This window comes from Ipomoea triloba, chromosome 11 (assembly GCF_003576645.1).
Source record: "Ipomoea triloba cultivar NCNSP0323 chromosome 11, ASM357664v1".
Classification (NCBI taxonomy): Eukaryota; Viridiplantae; Streptophyta; class Magnoliopsida; order Solanales; family Convolvulaceae; genus Ipomoea; species Ipomoea triloba.
The window spans coordinates 1863699-1882315 of record NC_044926.1 but is presented as its reverse complement, the minus strand read 5'-3'; the positions used below and the strand labels follow the sequence as shown (position 1 = coordinate 1882315).

The following is an 18617-nucleotide window of genomic DNA, read 5'->3' as shown; positions in this document are numbered from 1 at the left end:
TCGCCGATCATGGCGTATGTATTATATTCAACTATATCTAATACGTGAAGAACAAGCCAAAAAATAATTGGATTTTGCTTCTTAAACGTACCATCTTCTCCCCTATAAAATAATCAACAGTATATCCTCGATAATTACGAAATATACTATATGATATTGACAATCAACCATATTACATGCATGTACAGCAACACTCGTATGTAAAAATTATGTCTTGATGCTTTGGACAGTTGATAAAATATAATACTCCATATGGTAAGTCGGTATATATGGTGAGTAGGATATTTAATAGGGTTGCAAAATGATTTTAGGAAATTGAAGGATAATTTAGGGGGTAAGATTTAATTTAGGTTCGGCATTGATTGTCTTTTCATAATTGCGTAGCTACTATGTAATTCCTTCCTTTATCGTCGCGGTTGACTAGTCAAATCTCGAATCGGGTGCCGAGTTCAAGTGGCGGTCAAACTGACTAATGAGTTGACTTAATCCGTATCCCATCAGTCACAAATATTATTAGTATAATTAACTTTTATTTGCATCTAAATAAAGGTGCGGAAAAAAAAAAGAGTCGTTGGATGATGAGAAAAACGAAAGTCATTATCTAAAAACGTGTATTGAATAAACATTATTCTTGTAATAGCCTATAAATTACATTATGAAATTTTTATGTCATAAATTTGATTGACGAGAATCAAATTTTATCCATTCCGGGAAAGAAAAAATCTTCTTGCATTGCATCATTGGAGGTGTTCACTTTATAGCCGACTTCGCTATATTCTCTCGTCGGCCATTGTAGCGTTCTCCTTATCCCTCAAGCAGCGGAGCCCCACCTTTCGCTTTCCGACCAATTCCCTATTTCCGTCGCGTTTTTCTGATTTGTCTGGAACTGACATTACCAGACGCTTTCACTCTTTTTAACAGAGACAAATTGACAAACAGATAACGGTTGCCTGATCATTCCGTCGGTTGTTGAGCAAAGCCGCTGAAAAAACTTACAATTTCACTGTTTTTTTAACCCTATGGAGTCGAAGTCGCAGTCAAGGTTCGGTCTCGGGCGGCAATCGTCTCTGGCGCCGGAGAGAGAGGCCGTCGGCGGGGGAGGGGGAGATGAAGTTGAGGAAGGCATTGATTCGGGGATAAGGCTAATGTATTCGGCGAACGAGGGGGATTTGGAGGGAATGAAGGAGCTCTTGGAGTCCGGAACCAGTGTGAATTTCCGAGATATCGACGGCCGGACTGCGTTGCACGTGGCCGCCTGCCAGGGCCATCGGGATGTGGTGGAGCTGCTGCTCGGTAATGGCGCCGAGGTTAATGTTGAGGATCGCTGGGGCAGCACGGTAATTCCCTAATTGTATTGGATGAACCCTAGATTTTTTAGTTACTAGGTTGCTTGTGATATTTATTGGTGCTGTATTTTATTTATTGGATAGAGATATGGGCATATGGCTAAGTTTTGGATTGGGTTTCTGTGTTTCACTCCTCTCTAAAGAGACTTATCACTAAAGTACTGAACTTTATTCCTTTTTATAATGACCTTGGACTTATATAAGTATTGCAAGCTGGCATTGATAAGTATTATCATATTTGTTGGTGCTGCTCTAAGCCTCTAAGAGCCTACTATTAGGTGAATATTGGAAAATGTAGAACTAGATGCTTTACTTGGTCAGTAATGTCAGTAATTTGGCTAGGCTTCATACATTGTGAGTGGATAGCGTGAACAATTTCATATTAATGCATTGAGCCTTGTGTTTCTGTAATTGAACAGCCTCTTGCAGATGCGATACACTACCAAAATAATGATGTTGTCAAGCTTCTGGAGGCACATGGATCAAAACTTCCAGTATGTCCTAGATTCCTACTTATCGATATTTGGATGCTCTGTATTCTAAATCTTCCTGTATACCTTGGTTGATTTTCCGTTTATGTGATTGTGAATAGTGTTCACCTCAACCTCCTAAGATTTTATTTTTTAGATGGCTCCCATGCATGTCCAAAATGCTCGTGAAATTCCAGAGTATGAAATTGATCCAAAGGAGCTTGATTTCAGTAATAGTGTGGACATAACAAAGGTAAAACTTACTTGTTAGTTGCTATATATGGCAGTCCAAGCATTATTCTCTTCTCCTCCTGATATAGTTGTTGAGGGTGATGGTTCTGATATGCTGTATTATTTTCGGTCTTGGGCTTTAGATGATATTTTATGAAATGTATGACAGGGTACATTTTGCATTGCTTCATGGCGTGGAACTCAGGTTGCTGTTAAGAGATTTGGTGAGGCACTGTTCATGGATGAAGAAAAAGTGTGGGTTGGTTATAAGCTTTCAGTAATATGATGTTACATGTTTTTCTGCTCAACATTTGTTTTTAATATCAAGCAACTTTGATCTTGTTTCTGTTGGTTTCTCAGACAAGCATTTAGGGATGAGCTTGCATTACTGCAGAAGATACGTCACCCAAATGTTGTCCAATTTCTTGGTGCTGTTACTCAGAGTAGTCCAATGATGATAGTTACAGAATATCTACCCAAGGTACTTCTACTTGGGTTAGGTTTATTTATATCCAAAGCATATCTTTCTAATCATCTTTTGAGTTTTGTATTGTTGGTTTTGAGTTTTTGACAATTTTCCAAAAAATCATTTTCTATGCTCTTGAATCTGTGCACAGGGAGATCTTCGTGCATTCTTGAAGCGAAAAGGCGCATTGAAGCCAATAATGGCTGTGAAGTATGCACTGGATATTGCAAGGTTAGCAGACGTGGGCAGTTTTTTAGTTTAATATTAGCATTACCACATGCCTATTGACAGATGCTTGATGCACTTGTCTTTTATGTCATGGAGTTATCTCATATGGGCTTGCAAAAATCAAATTATCTGTTTGATGGAATAATTCAAAACATCTGGTTGCAATAAGAGGTTTATCTGTCTATTATTTTCTACTGTTTCTACATTTGATCTTTATTTTTATGCTCTGACAGAGGAATGAACTACTTGCATGAACATAAGCCTGAAGCAATAATTCACAGAGATCTGGAGCCTTCGTAAGTTTCCTTATTGTTTTATCTGATTACTTTCTAGTAAAACTGTGTTTCTGTCTTGGTCTATGCTAAAGTACCTAAGCAGAGTGCAGAATCTTTTGAACTCTTCAATTGAATTAGCAGAAATATACTACGGGATGATTCTGGACATCTAAAGGTTGCTGATTTTGGACTAAGCAAACTTATGAGATTTACAAAATCAGTAAAAGAAGATAAACCTTTGACGAGCCAAGAGACTTCATGTAAGTATTCTCCCATATAAGAAGCCATCTAGTCTATCAGTGTCTGTGGTCAATTAACCAGAAGCTTTTATGAGCATTGATGTTGCAAATAGGTCAGATCTATGATAGAAACAATTACAGAGTACATTGTTATTCTACTACATCTCTTGCTTCTGCAACTTTTTTCTACAGTTCTTTTTATGCTAAACCCTCATCATCGTTCATACAGTTTGTGATTTCTACCCTCTTGTACTTCATTTGATGCTAATTATGAAAAACAACGTGATCATCAACAATCAATTTAGTGCCTATGTTCATTGTAAAGATGGTTGTTAACCTGTTGACTTCTAATCCTTTTTATTAATATGATGTTATCCCCAAATACCCCTAATTCTTCATTATTAGTGGCGTGAGATTTTATTTTAAATGTTTCTTGTTTGACAGGGCGATATGTAGCTCCAGAAGTTCTTAAGAATGAAGAATATGATACCATGGTTGATGTTTTCTCGTTTGCACTAATTCTACAGGAGGTACAGGCTTACTCGCCATTTAAAAAAAAAAAAGAAAAAAGATATCAATGTTTTTTTTTTTGTTGGGTTATATTTTTGTGAAATAACATCATATTACATGTTTACCACATGGTAACTACCTCAATCTTTCCATTTTAACTTTACAGATGATTGAAGGATGCCCCCCTTTTCCAACAAAGCAAGAAATTGATGTTGCCAAAGCATATGCTGCGAATGAACGTCCACCCTTTAGGGCTCCTGTGAAGCTATATGCTCATGGACTCAGAGAGTAAGCCATTAAGTTTTTGTTTTTAATTTTCTTCATTTTTCATTTTTCCTGTGATTTTACATTGGAATCTCATTGGTAATTGAAGTACAGTTTTTAGATTTGAACATTTTTTTCCACCCTCTTAGCCTCCCCTTATATTTGGAAACAGACAGACAGGGAAGAGTAACTGAGAAAGCTCTTGGGCAACACTCAATTCTTGAAAGTGTTTTCAACTGAGCAAAATCCTCTTTTTAATTCTGCAATGAGGGCTTCTAATGTTAGAATGGTGGACATTATGATGTATTGACTCAGTTACTGAACTTGTTATGCCTTCTCATCAGATTAATTGAAGACTGTTGGAGTGAGAACCCAACTAGAAGACCAACTTTCAGGCTAATAATTTCCAAGTTGGAAGAAATCAATCAAATTCTTACTCGTGCAAGACGTTGGAAGGTATGACCTGTGTCCCTTCCTATGTTTGTGCACTTGTATTTAAGATTTTATACACCTAGATTTACTAACTTGCATGTGCTTACATTTGGGACGATTTATGTCGCTTTCAGGTGAGGGCACTCAAATGTTTCCAGAATCTCGAGGCCATCCTGAAGATTGATGTTTCTAATTCAAAAAGCCGGTCATCTCGCTCAACCATTTACAATTAGTAGATATTGCAGCATTATAGCATATGCAGTGCAGTGTTGAATCTCTTTAGTCTTTACATACAGCAAAAATTCTACAGGTGTTTCTTGTTGTGAATTAATTCCCGATTCTTTTAAACATGAAACAGCGTGCATTAATATGTTGTGAATCTTTGTGCAATGACCGAACATATACCCTGTATAGCTATTGTGAATCTTTGTGAAACGACTGAGCTTTGTACCCATTAAATGTATAGCTATATTGTTTCCAATCTTTACAGAATCACACACTCACAAATAGACCACACACCTATCTCAACCATACATTTCCACAGTCATCTTCTTGAACTGAAGCTCTAATTGCACTCTTTTGTCTTCAGTGCATTTTCTTTGCCTCTTTTTCAGCCTGCAAACATGTCAAAAGATCAACCGTTGAGATTAAGCTAACTTAGGGTGCATTTGGAAGAACGGTTGGAACTGGAGTGATTAATCGCAAAAATTTCAACTGGAGAGGTAAGTGTCTGGTGCGATTTTAACTGCTCTAATCTTGCTACACTCCGAAACGCACACCCTTAATAGTAGAATTGTTTATGTTATTAGAATCATTTCTTACCGCTTTGACCACTCGGTCGAATGCATCTGGTCCATAGGTATCTATGAACCTCTCCACAGATTTCCTGGCATCGAGGCTCATCATCTGGAGAGCCTTCCTCTGTGTCTCGGGGTAGTTTGTGTTTACCAGACCCCCGACTTTCACATATTTCCTCACATACTTCTCATATATATAAGCTGCTCCATTGAAAATTGGCAGAACCAACCAGAGACAGAACACGAGCTTGATGAATGTCCAGAACGGAAACCTGGACACATGAAACACGAAACCTTATATCACAGTGATTAAAAGATTTATATTTGGTGTGATATGTCATATGTTTATGTTTTCTTACCATTGTAGGACTTGCCAAAAGGATAACTCAAACAGGGTTATGAAGGAGTAGAGAACCCAATAGGTCAGCCACTGCTGGTCATCCAGCGTCGAAGGGCTCTCTATAGCCCTCATCGATGCATACCTGTCATGACCACCGGGTTGAACTACATTAGGTTAAGGTATAGTCAAGTCGAGTATATAAAACCGAGAAGAATGTTGACTCACAGAGGGTACAGAAGCATCACGCCCGGGCTAGTTTTCAACCAAGATGATCAAACAAAAGGTTTCAGTTAATTCCTCAGAGGATCAAAAACATTAAAAGCTCGATATGCATAATATTACTAGTAAGCGAAAATCTACCCGACTAATGCATTCATGTTTCTAACAATAGCTGCAGCAGCACCCATAGAATATGCAACTTCTTTGGCTCCTTTGAGACTTGAGATTGTTCTCTTTTTTCTCTGAGGTATTGAATACAGGTGAGAAGGAAAGCTCACAGGTGCCAAAATCTGGTAATAGGGGCTGCCAGAAGCCCAGTGGGATTTATCTGCAGAAGAAAGAATATGATGCTGTGAAAGGAAAGCATAGCTTTTGTGATTGGTCAAAGCCTTCTTTTCTGCATCAACAAGAAAACTATGTAGCAAGTAATGGCAACAAGAAAAGAACATGACCATCAACCTTAATCTATCTTCTAAACATTTTTTACTTAATGACAACATATTAATACTTACATATGCCAATATTCGATAGTTATAACAAACTCAATAAAAGATGTAGAGTTCAGGTATAATTAAGAATTCTTTGGCCCTGTTTGGTAACATAGTTAGCCTATCAGCTAATTTTGACTTATTTGACCACTATTAGCTGTTTGACTTGGTTAAATATTTAATATAAGTGTTTGATTAATTAACTTTTTGTAATCGGTTATTGCTCCAAAATGCTAAAATTCAAAATACTACTTAAAGTAACTTTTTTAATAAACTTTTATTTTTTTAACAGTAAAGAAATCCATTAACAAGCTTCAAAAAATAGGTTTCAACAATAAAAGGAGGGAGGGGAAGAGAGTCACTCCTTGCCATCAGACATAGAAAAAGATTCCCGGACTAACAGATGGACAATACTAATATGGTGGCTATCAGCATGTAAAAAAAGTAATTTTGCATGTAATTAGTTATTAGCTAACTAATTTATCAAACATCTTTTCATAATCAGCTAATACTATCAATTAATCAAGCTCACTAATCCAATTAGATAACAACTATTTACCAAACACTCCATTTGACTAATTTGAGTACTAACAACTATTTACCAAACACCCCATTTGACTAATTTGACTGGAGTTGCCTCTGTTCTTGTTTTGGTTCAATTGGAACATGTCACTTTAACAAGGGTAAAATTGTAAAATACATGTATTACTCAATAATATAATAATAATAAATGGGCTTGTAATGAGATGAGGCCTAATGGGCTTTGACAGTATGTTCATCGTGGTGGGCCGGCATCGGGTTGGCGCCTTCCAATCCAAAAATTTGCTCCATTCAACCAATTTCTCACGCTGACACATATCTCGGCTTAACGAAACCGTCTCTCTCTCTTTCTCTCTCGCTCGCTCTTTCTCGCTCACACAAACACTTACTCGTATTTACTACAAACACACACATGCCTGAACAGCTGTGGGAACAAACCCTAACCCAGGTCCCTTGAAGATTCTTTAGTACTCTCTCTCTCTTTCTCGTGTGTGTATATTTATATTTATTCATGTTTTGCAATTGAATACGATATTTCTGCATTTATTTATTTGTATCGGGGACCCGAAGTCCGAATTGCAGCTTTCTAGGGTTATTTTGTTCGGATATGGTTACCGGCGTGCCACTTCCCGATCCGACACCTTTTGTTGGGTTTTAATAAGAAGAGTCTGCCTCTTTAGCCTGATTACTAATTACTTATCACTTTTTTGTCGAATCGGGTTCTGGGTTCGGGTGAGACCCGTTATCGGGATGCTGGGTCGGGCGCTTCTTCTTTGAACTTTGAACTGGCTCTCCAATTTTTCAGCTTCCCTTGTGTTTGCCCCTTCTTTGAGTGTTAGTATGTGGAATTCAGTAGCTTTAAATGTTTGTAATTTCGAAATGGAACTTTTGCTCCATAACTGCAGCATAAAAATGGGTTCTTTTTGTAATTCCGTAACTGTAGTTCATAGGTGATTTTCATCCAAAGAATAAAAGTAGTTTAATTTGGGATTTAATATGAAAATTATATAAAATACAATTTTGACAGAGTAGGTATACTTGTCAGATATTTGGACAGAATATGACAAATTCATTTGTCAAATATTATAGTGGTTCTTATTTTATGCTGTTTTAAGTGGTGTTTATTTTCTGCTTTTTGGAGAAAAGTAAAGTATGGTTGTGGGAATTTAGTTTGCTTGCATGGTTGAGTAATAGTGCCGCAAGAACTTGGGCTGATTGATTGTGAAGATATGCTTTTGAAGTTAGAGATGAGATAAACAGAAATGCTAATTGAGGAGCTATTTGTGCAACTATTAGTAACAGGAATGGAGTTTTTTTGACCTCTTAAATTAAATGCGTGAGTTATAAAAGCAGGTGCTATTGGATGTTTAGTTTTTGGTTGGGGCAACCAGTACTATTCTAAGTCAAAACTCAAGACACTGATGGGAGTAGGTTGTAGTTCTTGTTGATGTTGTATACAATGTCTTCTTCTGAAGTGTCGTCTTTTATCTTATTTGGTTTTAACCTGTGAACACTCTTTTTGTGAGATGTTTTCTATGAGCTAGTTGGAGCTCTTTTTTCTGTTGACCTTATTCCTGGTTGTTTAAGATTGCACCGCACCTATTTACAACCCATATAAGTTATTTGAGAACTCAAAGTGTCTCAAAATGTGTAGATTTTGGATAAGCCATTGAAGACCATAAGTAATTTGCATGTTCATGCAAGTGAATTTGATTTTTGATGTGGTTTCTTTCTAATACTCACAAATGTTAGTGTTTGGATTGACTTTGATCGAAATGAATTTGGGGTCATGGGTGCCCAACAGCAGAGCTGAATGCCTTAATTATTCTTTCTATTTACAGATGTATAGCAGTATAGATACGTTCCATTTCTTTTCCCCCCTTTATATATTGAGACTATCATTTTATTAGAGCTAAAAATTGTTGACTTGTTTAACCTACTCTAACATCTTCCTTAACAATGATATCAGGTGTTGGTAGACTATCAGGAAAGCAATGGAGATAGCAGATGATTCAGTCATAGTCAATTCTAGTAGACTGAAATCAGTCGTTTGGAATGATTTTGATAGGGTCAGGAAAGGTGATACTTTCATAGCTATTTGTAGGCACTGTAATAGGAAACTTAGCGGGTCAAGTACCAGTGGAACTTCGCATTTGAGGAATCATTTAATCAGATGTAGAAGAAGATCTAACCAAGACATAAGCCAGTTGCTAACGAGGGGCAAGAGAAAGGAAACAACTTTTGCTGTTGCAAATTTTAGTTTCGATCAAGAGCACAGAAATGATGAAGCAGTCAGCATTGTAAGAACTAAGCTAGATCAAAACTGCGTAAAAGATGGGATTGAAGGTGGAAGTTTTAATTTTGATAACAGAAGGAGTCGGCTTGATCTTGCTCGCATGATCATATTACATGGCTATCCTTTGGCTATGGTTGAGCATACTGGCTTTAGGATATTTGCTAGAGATCTTCAACCCTTGTTTGATATCCCAACATTTGATGGAGTTGAGGCTGATTGTAGGGAAATTTATTTGAAGGAGAGACAAAAAGTATATGAGGAGTTGGATAAACTGCCAGGGATATGCCTAAGTGCTGATACATGGACTGCTAATGGAGATGCTGAATATTTATGCTTGACAGCACATTATATTGATGATTCTTGGCAGTTGAAGAAGAAGATTCTGAACTTTTTAATGATTGATCCTTCCCAAACAGAGGACGTGCTTTCAGAAATTATCATGACAAGTCTAAGAAATTGGGATATTGATCGAAAATTGTTTTCGATGACATTTGATAACTATTCTATCTATGACAAAATTGTTAGCAGAATCAGAGAGCAACTCTGCCAGCACAGGTTTCTCCTTTGTGATGGACAATTATTTGATATACGTTGTGCAGCAAATTTGATCAAGTTGATGGTCCAAGATACTTTGGAGAAGTCATGTGAGATACTCAGCAAAGTTCGGGAAAGTGTTCAGTATGTTCAACGCTCTCAGGCAACACAAGAAAAGTTCAATGAGATGGTTCAACTTGCTGGAATTAATAGCCAGAAAGTGCTACGTCTTGATAATAAGCATCAGTGGAGTTCCACATACATTATGCTTGAAGCTGCTTTAGAATACAAAGATGCATTTCCCCTTTTGCAAGAACATGACCCTCAGTATGGAGTGTGCCCTTCTATTGCAGAGTGGGACAGGGCAAATTCCGTCACTACCTTTTTAAAGCACTTTTACGATGTTTCCAATGTTTTTGCGGGAAGCAAGTATTCTACTGCAAATATGTATTTCCCAGAAATTTGTGATATTCATTTGCAGTTGATTGAATGGTGTCAAAACTCGGATGATTTTATTCATTCTTTGGCATTAAAAATGAAAAATAGATTTGATGAATATTGGAAGAAGTGCAGCTTGGCCCTGGCAATTGCAGCTATCTTAGATCCGCGCTTCAAGATGAAACTGCTTGAGTACTACTATCCACAGATTTATGGTGCCGAGTCTCCAAAATGCATTGATATTGTTTCAAACTGTATGAAGGCTCTGTATCATGGCCATGCTATCTATTCACCATTAGCTTCTCATGGTCCGGGAGATGATCGCGGGTCTGATTCTAGAGATCGGCTAACAGGTTATGACCGATTCCTCTATGAAACTTCAGAGAGTCAAAATATTAAATCAGACTTGGACAAATATTTGGAGGAACCACTGTTCCCTCGGAATGTTGATTTTAACATATTGAATTGGTGGAAGGTTCACACACCGAGATATCCCATTTTATCCATGATGGCTAGCAACATTCTAGGAATTCCCCTGTCAAAAGTTTCGCTTGAGTTTATCTACGACACTGGAAATAGAGCAGTTGACAGTGCTCGGGGTTCACTAAGATCCGATACTCTGCAAGCGTTGATGTGTGCCCAGGACTGGATGCGCCCCGAACTTGAAGGTTAATATCTCCACATTACTCTCTGATTTTAACCGTTCTTTTATCTGCTACCAACATACATTCATCATTTATGTGACTGCTGCAACAGATTCCAAGGCTTCATTGAGCTCCGCTACTTTGGCCGAACGCTATGATCCAAAATGACCGCAAGATTTTGGTGTGCTTTTGCGATTCAAGCATTGCCGTACTTTTGCACACAATCTGTACATACTTTTGTCAGGAGGTCTGTACCTCTTCTTTTATCCTCTTTCCATGCCAAGACTCTAGAATTAGTTAGTTTTACATTCCATCTTGTTGAAAAAAGGTTGCACAAATTTTGGGATCTCCATTTTCATTAATTGTTACCCCTAACTCCCTCCTGGTGCAACTGTAAATAGAGCATGGATATTGCTGTGGGCTTGATTTTGAACATAAGAAATTTTGGCTATGGTGTTCCATCCATGGCTGATGGCGCTTTTCGGCCGCCATCACTCTCTTTTTGCTCAGGTAGTCATCTCTTCTTCTTCTTCTTCATCCTCAACATTGTTTTTCAATTCTGAACCTCACTAACTGTTACTATGATAATCTGATTCCAATTTTCAGCCCACTTTTTATTTCAAGATTGCACCTTTTATGTCCATGGCTGCACAGTTTGCTGCTGAAGTTGCTGATACATTTCAGAGATGAAGGCAAAACCAAAAACAAAATCCCCTCTCATGTACCAAAAATGGGTACATCTGTGATTTTCCTAGACATTGACATTGATGTGAGTCGGCAGTCTTTTGTCACAGATTATCCAATTTTTGTACCTTGTTAAAAAAAACACATTGATTTTCGTACAAGCGATTTGTCTATTTTTATATTTTTCTAATTTTTTTTGAGTACTATTGACTCTTTTAAAGCGTAAGCATAGTATCTGTTAAATATACTTTCTCAATCAGTTGTAGTTCAGAGAGTTAATACTCCATCACCAGGGTTTGATCATGCGATCTTCTCTCATAGAGATTAGAGAGTTACAGAGGTGTCAAACTGTCAATTGAACATAAGGCGTTAAAATTTAAAATATTGGATACAGATCAAATTTTGTCAAAATTACGCTTGGGTTTTACTTTTAATAATGATAGCCAAAAAAAAAAAAAAAAAAAAAAAAAAAAAAACTAAGAATTTCTACTCCAAAGGGTCTGCATATGTGTAGATTGGACTGAGATAATATCAACAAAAATTGAATTCATGAATCTCTGATACAAAAATTATATTTTATTCACTCAATTATCTTTTTTTTGAAGCATTTTATTTTAATTAATTAATAAATAAATTTTTACTCGAACTCATTTGCAAACTAATTTTATCTATTTTTTGGGTTTCAAAAATTGAAAATTTTAACGGTGCAAACTAATTTTATCTAATTTTTTGGGTTTTAAAATTAAAAAATTTGACGGAGTCTTAAATGGAGTTGAATGTTAGACTGATTGGATTTACTTCCTCAGAAATGAATTTATAGAACTGAGAATTAATTTTGTAAAAGTGAAACATAATAATGTAAATAAAAATAAATGCTGATTTTAGCAAAAACCCTTAAGTCTTGATACTCGCATTAAGGCGCGTGTACATAAGCCTAAAACTCCTATTTTTAGATGCAAGTATGAAGTATCACCACCGAAAAACTTCAATCTAGATCGACTGGAGATTTGTACAAATAGTTCGAGGTAAATATTCTCATTTCAGTATATTTCATAACTATTGTGATCTCAATTCATTGTTTTCTTCGTATTATACTCAAATCATTCCATGTCCATAAACTGCTTGATAAAACGATTCACTCTCACTCAACTCACAGATACTGTATTAATTTGCTATGCGAAAATTCCAAATAAAGAGAATTCAAAACATGTTTGACTTAATTTCATCACGTTTACAGTCTACTTGAGACATAAAGTAATTTTCTTTTGTGTTCTTGGAATGCAAATGGGATTAGAATGAAGTCTAATTATGATGATGATATGAAACCTGGAATTTTAATACTGGCCTTGCTGATTGGAAAGAAAATGTTCTCTATCTATGAAGATGGGTTTGTGATTTGTGAAGTATTTAATGAATTTTACATTTGTTGCTCTGTATAGAAATATGATGAGAATTTTGTTTTAAATTAGCTGTGGTTTGTTCAAAGAGAGCAGAGAAGAGGATTTGGTTAGAGGACTGATGCTGTGATGTTAAGAGTTTTGACAGTTTATATGGTCAAATTAGTGAGATCAGAAGAATATTAGGATGCATTTCATTTTTGATTTTTTTTTTTGGGGGTGGAAAAACTAATGGCATTGTCACATTTTGTATCTTGTAGACATGTTTAAACGTGGAAACAGGTTACAGAAGCAATCGAGCAACACTCAGTATATTCGGTTGACAGTTTTAGGTGTATTTTTCTTATTTCTGTGTGTCTCGTTTATTTTGTTCGGGAGAAGTGATGAAAGATCTGGTACCTCACCGCCAATATTGAAGCAAAATTCAAACAGTTTGAGTTCTGGTGTTAAGTTAGACCCCACTGTTGAAATCAAGAATGGGACGGATTTGATATGGCAAATACCTGACATGCCAAAGGCGGTTCTGTTTATTGCACATGGTTGTAATGGCAGAGCGGCCAACTTTTGGGATAAATCGTCGAAGTGCCCAAATTGTGTTGGTCTTCCTGAAGAAAGGCTTGTTGTAGTTAAAGCTCTTGCTAGAAAGTTTGCGGTTCTTGCCATATCAAGTGCAGGAAGGTGCTGGTCGTTTGGAGCAGAAAGGCATACCGTTAAAGATATTATCAAATGGTGGGTTGCAAGACAAAAGCTCGAAAACCTGCCTCTTGTAGCTCTGGGTGCTTCCTCGGGTGGATACTTTGTTTCTCTTCTTGCTACAGAAGTACAATTTAGTAGCATTACTCTAATGATTGCCGAAGGATTGTTTGATAAAATTGATACTACAAAGGGATACCCGCCAACCCTCTTTGTGCACATGCCCAAAGATGGAGCTAGAAATCTTAGCATCGAAAAATTCCTTGTACGTTTGAAGGGGAATGGCGTTGATGTTGCAGAGATCAAGTGCATGGAATTCCCACTGTCGTCTGAATTCTTAGCTGAGCGTATTCAAGGTCTCGATCTGAGCACCTCGGTGAAACTGTTTGGGGTATTTCAGGAGAAGGGTTTTGTAAACAAGAGCGGTTATATGACAAAAGACGGACGAGCAATACAATGGAATGGAGCCTTCAAGGAGATGAAGTCTCTTCTTCCAGATATGTCTTTAGCCAAACACATTCAAGAAGAAATGAATCTCGCCTATGGATACCACGAAATGACAAGCTTGCAGTCGGAGCAAATCTTCGACTGGTTTGAATCTCACATGACCAAATATGCAATTTGATGCCAGCAAGAATGCTAAAAGCCTAAAACCACATTTGTTGGTTTCAAACTTTCAAACAGTGCTCTCAACTGATCCTATTGCTATTTTTCATGAGATTCAAACTGTAATAGTATCTGGAAATGACAGCATATTTACTGCAGCCTGTAGAAACATGGTCATGTCAAAAAGTCCAAACTTTCCTTGTTGGTCAAAGAGTGTATAGTGCCATACCCCCCAAATGGTAAACTGCCCATCTGCCCCTCTGTGCTGGATAAGTTATCTTTTTACAATTGAAGGAAATGCAGAAGACATTGAGAACAGAATATAGAGTTCCTATTATTATTATTACCTTGATATGGCTTTTCAATTCCTTTTCTTTTTTCATTTTTTTTTCTCATTTCTCCATTGTTTTCTGTAATCAGGTCAAATCAAAAAGTATGTCCTCAAGCCATGTTAACATGTATGTCCTGACTTGCAATACAAAACAATTTTGGCTGAGGTTTCTTTATCACATGTATGTAGTAAATGTTTATGCACCATAGTTCCCAAATTGTTAATGATCATTTGCTGTTGTTTGGGTGACGAGGGAAACAGACAACCACTATCTGTGAGGGTGCACTAAGTAAATCCCGCATTGTGACCCAAGCTGGTAAAAGACCAGAACGAGGTAAACCCGTCTAGGTTACGTATAGGCTATAGCTAATCAGGTCAAATAAAAAAGGCCAATAGACTCAGTTGTTGGTTCTATGTGTTTGATGCTTTTTCCTTACAAATTCTGATGTTTTATGACATTCTTGAATTCTGTCAAAACAGAACAAACCAATCCTTAACAGATAAACCAATATAAATTAATCATAAGCAACCCACAAGACAACATGAGACTACATTCCCTGCTGAAAAGCAAATTCCCATGCCAACAGATACTACATAGGTCCAAGATTGCACAATGTGCAAACTTCAAACACCACTACAAGTTCCAGGATAACTAGAAAGAAAACCCAAACCAAAAAAAAAATGAAGAAAAATTTCATACAACATAAATTGAGCTATAGCAAATCAGCAACTGTAAGTTAAATACAGCTATTAATATGCTACACGGACCGATGGCTTCATTCCTTACTTCAACAACAACAACAATGTACTTATCACTCTACATGTCCAACCACAGCAAACTGCAAAATCCTCCAGGCGTTAACGCTGAACTGCCCGAGATCTCTGAAGCAACCATTGCTCCCGGTTCTTGATCTGGCCTGCAGAAACATGTATCGGGGTTTAGTCTTGAAGGAGACACACCCGTGCTAATAATCACTAATTAGTAGTAATTAAGTGGAGTATTAACATGATTGGATAAAATGGATAGTTTCATTTGCTGTATTAGTTAACTGCAAACATGTTCTTACTGCACCTGCAACACAACATGGGTTAGGAAATGACAGCAGAATCAGAGAAACACTACAAAGATTTTCACAAATCCTAAGTTACACACCTAATGCAATGCAGAATTATCATTGCCCAAAAAAGGCAAAATCCCTAGCCCCGGGCTCCCATACCCCTGCCGGACAGGATTTATAGAAGTGGTAAATAGCGGTGACTCAGCGGTCCTTGCCCACAATTTGACTCACAGGAACCAACCGAGCTACCCACCCGAACACATTTAGCCATTATCAGATAAAATTCAACAAGGTTTGGGAAATTACAACAAAATCAAAGGAGAAATACTACAGGGATTTTCACAAATCCTACATTAGACACATACTGCAATGCAGAGCATGCTACATTACCAAAAACATTATTCATAAATAACTTAAAAATTCAACTGTGTCCCTCTCATGCAATTACTGAACTTATATGCACTTTAAATGGCTACCCACCACAAAAGATTCGATCTTTATGCAGAATTGCATATCAGTTTCGAATCTTTTCACTCACAACCCAGAAATTGCAGAAAAAATTTGAGGGATTTCTACTAGTAAAAACTTCAAGAACACAAGCTGATAGAAAAGGGTGTTGTTTGCTCTCACCTCTTGGGGGGATAAAACAACCTAGGGAAAAATTGGGGCCTGAATGCCATGGCAAAACAGCTCAAAAAAACAAAAACCCTAATTGGCTCAGAAAGAGGATGGCAAAGATTGGAGCTTTACATAGGAGAATGAATCAACAAAAACAGTTGCAAATAGTGCAATGTCTTGCTCTTGCCATTGTATAGACAGGCAGATGTGTAGTTTATGTCTGATGATGTTTTGTGGGGGTTTAAAAAGGGATTTGTTTGCCCTCCCCTTTCTCATTCTCGGATTACCCGAAAAACGAGGTGCACCAAGGATTAAGCCGGAACGGCTACATTAGCATCACAAGTCTACACTCATAAATTCATAAAGTAGGTCTCCCCCTCTCACTTGTGTGCTGGCGCTTTGCTCAACACCCCAACACCCTTCAAAATTAAATTTTGACTTCTACTCCCTCTCTAATCTCTATCCACCTCTATTGGCACCCCAAAAAACGTGATAATAAAACTCTTTATATTCATTATCTGTGTATACATTGATGGATTTTATACGATGTCACAAAAATAATACGTCAAATATAAAAAAGAAAAAAATATTAGCACGTAAAGGAAGGAGAAGAGTGGAGGATAGTTGCGGTCCTTGCGGGCAGACTAGCTGTCCGCCGTTCTTGATGTGCTTAGTGGCATGTGCTAGACGTGGCACCAGCTCAGTACATGCACGTGTTGCGTCACGCATCTTTTGTTTATTTATGGAATGTATGTGTGCGAAATTCTTTGGTTAGTAAAATAAGTAAATATATGTTATTGACCTACATTATTTGTAATTTAATTAAAAAAAATTACCATGTCTAATAACTAAGTTAGGAATTTTGTTATGTGGGATTGGAAAGTAAGAGTACTTTTATAAATCAAAATACTATTCATAAATTATTATGTTATAATAATCTTTTACACTTACTCGTATTTTGATATATAAATACATACACACACACATATATATTGTTACTTTTTTTTTTTTTGTTAATTTTAATATATTGTGGAGTCAATTGTTGCGTTTTGTAAATGCGATGTGTGCAACCATTTCAAAATTTATGGGATTTTTTAATAATATGTTTCTCTTTTATTTTTATATTTTTTCATCCTCGTGTATACCTATAAAAAAATTCATTTTTAATCATCAACTATTGTAATATTGTTACATTTAGCTCTACTCTTTCTTGACATCTTTAGATCATTGACTTTCATTTGATTGCCACAATTAATCATTAATTTAAATTTTATCATTAACTTTTTACATATTTGATTGGTGTCACCCATTTTAGGTTTATGAAATTATGTGTAATTTGTTTCCTTTTTTTTTTTTTTCTGTGCGCGCGATGATATAGGTTGTAATAAATTATGGAGTCAAACCGTTACTCTTTACAAATGTGATTGGTGCCATCAATTTTAGGTTTATGAAATTTTGTGTAATTTGTTACTTTTTTGTCGAGTTAAGCTATATTAAAACGTGTAGTCAAACCGTTACTTGTTACAAACGTGAATGGCGCCACCCAATTTTAAGTTTATGGATTTTTGTGTAATTTGTTACTTTTTTTTGGTTAATTTCGATTGAAATATAATGCGTAATGCGTTGTCAAATCGTTACGTTTTGTCAACAGGGTTTGCGCAGACCATTCTAGGTTTATGCAATTTTGTGTAATCTATTTCTCTTTTTTTTTTTTTCATCCTCGTGTATACTTAGGGAAAAAAAGAGAGATAAGTGAAGGACAATTGTAAATAGATTGGCCACCACTTTTGATGTGCCCAGCGACAAGTGTAACACGTGGCACCAGCTCGCCACATGCACGTGTTGCGTTCGTACATCTTTTATTTATTTATGGAGTATATGTTGCAAGAAAATTTTGGTTAGTAAAATGAAGTAAATGATATTGTGATTGGTGCTACCACTTTTAGGTTTATGTAATTTTGTGTAATTTATTACTACGTACTTTTTTGTTAGGTTAGGTTGTATTAAAATGTGGAGTCAAACCGTTACTTTTTATAAAAGTGATTGGGGCCATCCATTTTATGAATTTTTGTGTAATTTGTTACTTTTTTGTTAAGTTAGGTTGTAATATAATGTAGAGTCAAACCGTTATGTTTTGTATGTGTGACTTGTCCAACTCATTCTACGTTTATGGATTTTGTTTAATATGTTTTTCTTTTACTTTTATTATTTTTTTCATTCCCATGTATATTTGAAAACAAAAATCATTTTTATTCATAAGCTATTGCGGTATTGTTATATTTAGTTATACTCTTATAATTTGGCCGCATTACATCCTTGACTTTCATTTATTTGCTACAATTAATTTTTAATTTAAATTTCATCGTTAATCCTTTTACAAATGTGATTGGTGTCACCCAAGGCTCTTTCTAAATTAAAAATTTATATTAAAATGATTAACAATTATGTTGTGTGTTTTTGTATCTTGTGTTAG

At 36.3% G+C, this 18617-nt stretch overlaps 4 protein-coding genes and 1 long non-coding RNA gene across 8 annotated transcripts; 3 read left to right on the top strand and 2 right to left on the bottom strand.

Annotated features, from left to right (window-relative positions):
- The first annotated feature begins 700 nt into the window (after window positions 1-700).
- Window positions 701-6285, top strand: LOC115996860 (integrin-linked protein kinase 1). The gene is made up of 13 exons (XM_031236294.1): window positions 701-1337; window positions 1766-1840; window positions 1974-2069; window positions 2217-2302; window positions 2408-2528; window positions 2665-2744; window positions 2975-3037; window positions 3158-3276; window positions 3700-3785; window positions 3932-4053; window positions 4374-4485; window positions 4596-5183; window positions 5626-6285. Exons 1-12 carry the CDS (start codon window positions 1020-1022, stop codon window positions 4692-4694), a joined length of 1377 nt encoding a protein of 458 aa, XP_031092154.1. The 5' UTR covers window positions 701-1019; the 3' UTR covers window positions 4695-5183; window positions 5626-6285.
- LOC115996861 (HVA22-like protein f) lies at window positions 4888-6072 on the bottom strand. 2 transcript variants are annotated; one of them, XM_031236296.1, is made up of 5 exons: window positions 5959-6072; window positions 5824-5850; window positions 5618-5740; window positions 5284-5530; window positions 4888-5076 (listed from the first exon to the last, which is right to left on the bottom strand). In XM_031236296.1, the coding sequence occupies exons 1-5, from the start codon at window positions 6003-6005 to the stop codon at window positions 5047-5049; spliced, it is 474 nt and encodes a 157-aa protein (XP_031092156.1). In that variant the 5' UTR covers window positions 6006-6072; the 3' UTR covers window positions 4888-5046. The 2 variants fall into 2 exon arrangements, with proteins under 2 accessions (XP_031092156.1, XP_031092155.1); XM_031236295.1 differs by having other exon boundaries at window positions 4888-5530.
- Window positions 6286-7061: 776 nt separating the features above from the next.
- Window positions 7062-11631, top strand: LOC115996670 (zinc finger BED domain-containing protein DAYSLEEPER-like). 3 transcript variants are annotated; one of them, XM_031236021.1, is made up of 5 exons: window positions 7062-7312; window positions 8815-10781; window positions 10870-11004; window positions 11159-11267; window positions 11364-11631. In XM_031236021.1, the coding sequence occupies exons 2-3, from the start codon at window positions 8840-8842 to the stop codon at window positions 10923-10925; spliced, it is 1998 nt and encodes a 665-aa protein (XP_031091881.1). In that variant the 5' UTR covers window positions 7062-7312; window positions 8815-8839; the 3' UTR covers window positions 10926-11004; window positions 11159-11267; window positions 11364-11631. The 3 variants fall into 3 exon arrangements, with proteins under 3 accessions (XP_031091881.1, XP_031091882.1, XP_031091880.1); XM_031236022.1 differs by having other exon boundaries at window positions 7062-7293; window positions 10870-11267; XM_031236020.1 differs by having other exon boundaries at window positions 10870-11267.
- A 723-nt stretch (window positions 11632-12354) lies between these two features.
- LOC115996249 lies at window positions 12355-14698 on the top strand. The gene is made up of 2 exons (XM_031235406.1): window positions 12355-12466; window positions 13099-14698. Exon 2 carries the CDS (start codon window positions 13101-13103, stop codon window positions 14154-14156), a length of 1056 nt encoding a protein of 351 aa, XP_031091266.1. The 5' UTR covers window positions 12355-12466; window positions 13099-13100; the 3' UTR covers window positions 14157-14698.
- A 263-nt stretch (window positions 14699-14961) lies between these two features.
- Window positions 14962-16551, bottom strand: LOC115997413. Its single transcript, XR_004093733.1, has 2 exons — window positions 16157-16551; window positions 14962-15385 (listed from the first exon to the last, which is right to left on the bottom strand). It is a non-coding gene; the product is annotated as an uncharacterized LOC115997413 (long non-coding RNA).
- Between the last annotated feature and the right edge of the window lie 2066 nt (window positions 16552-18617).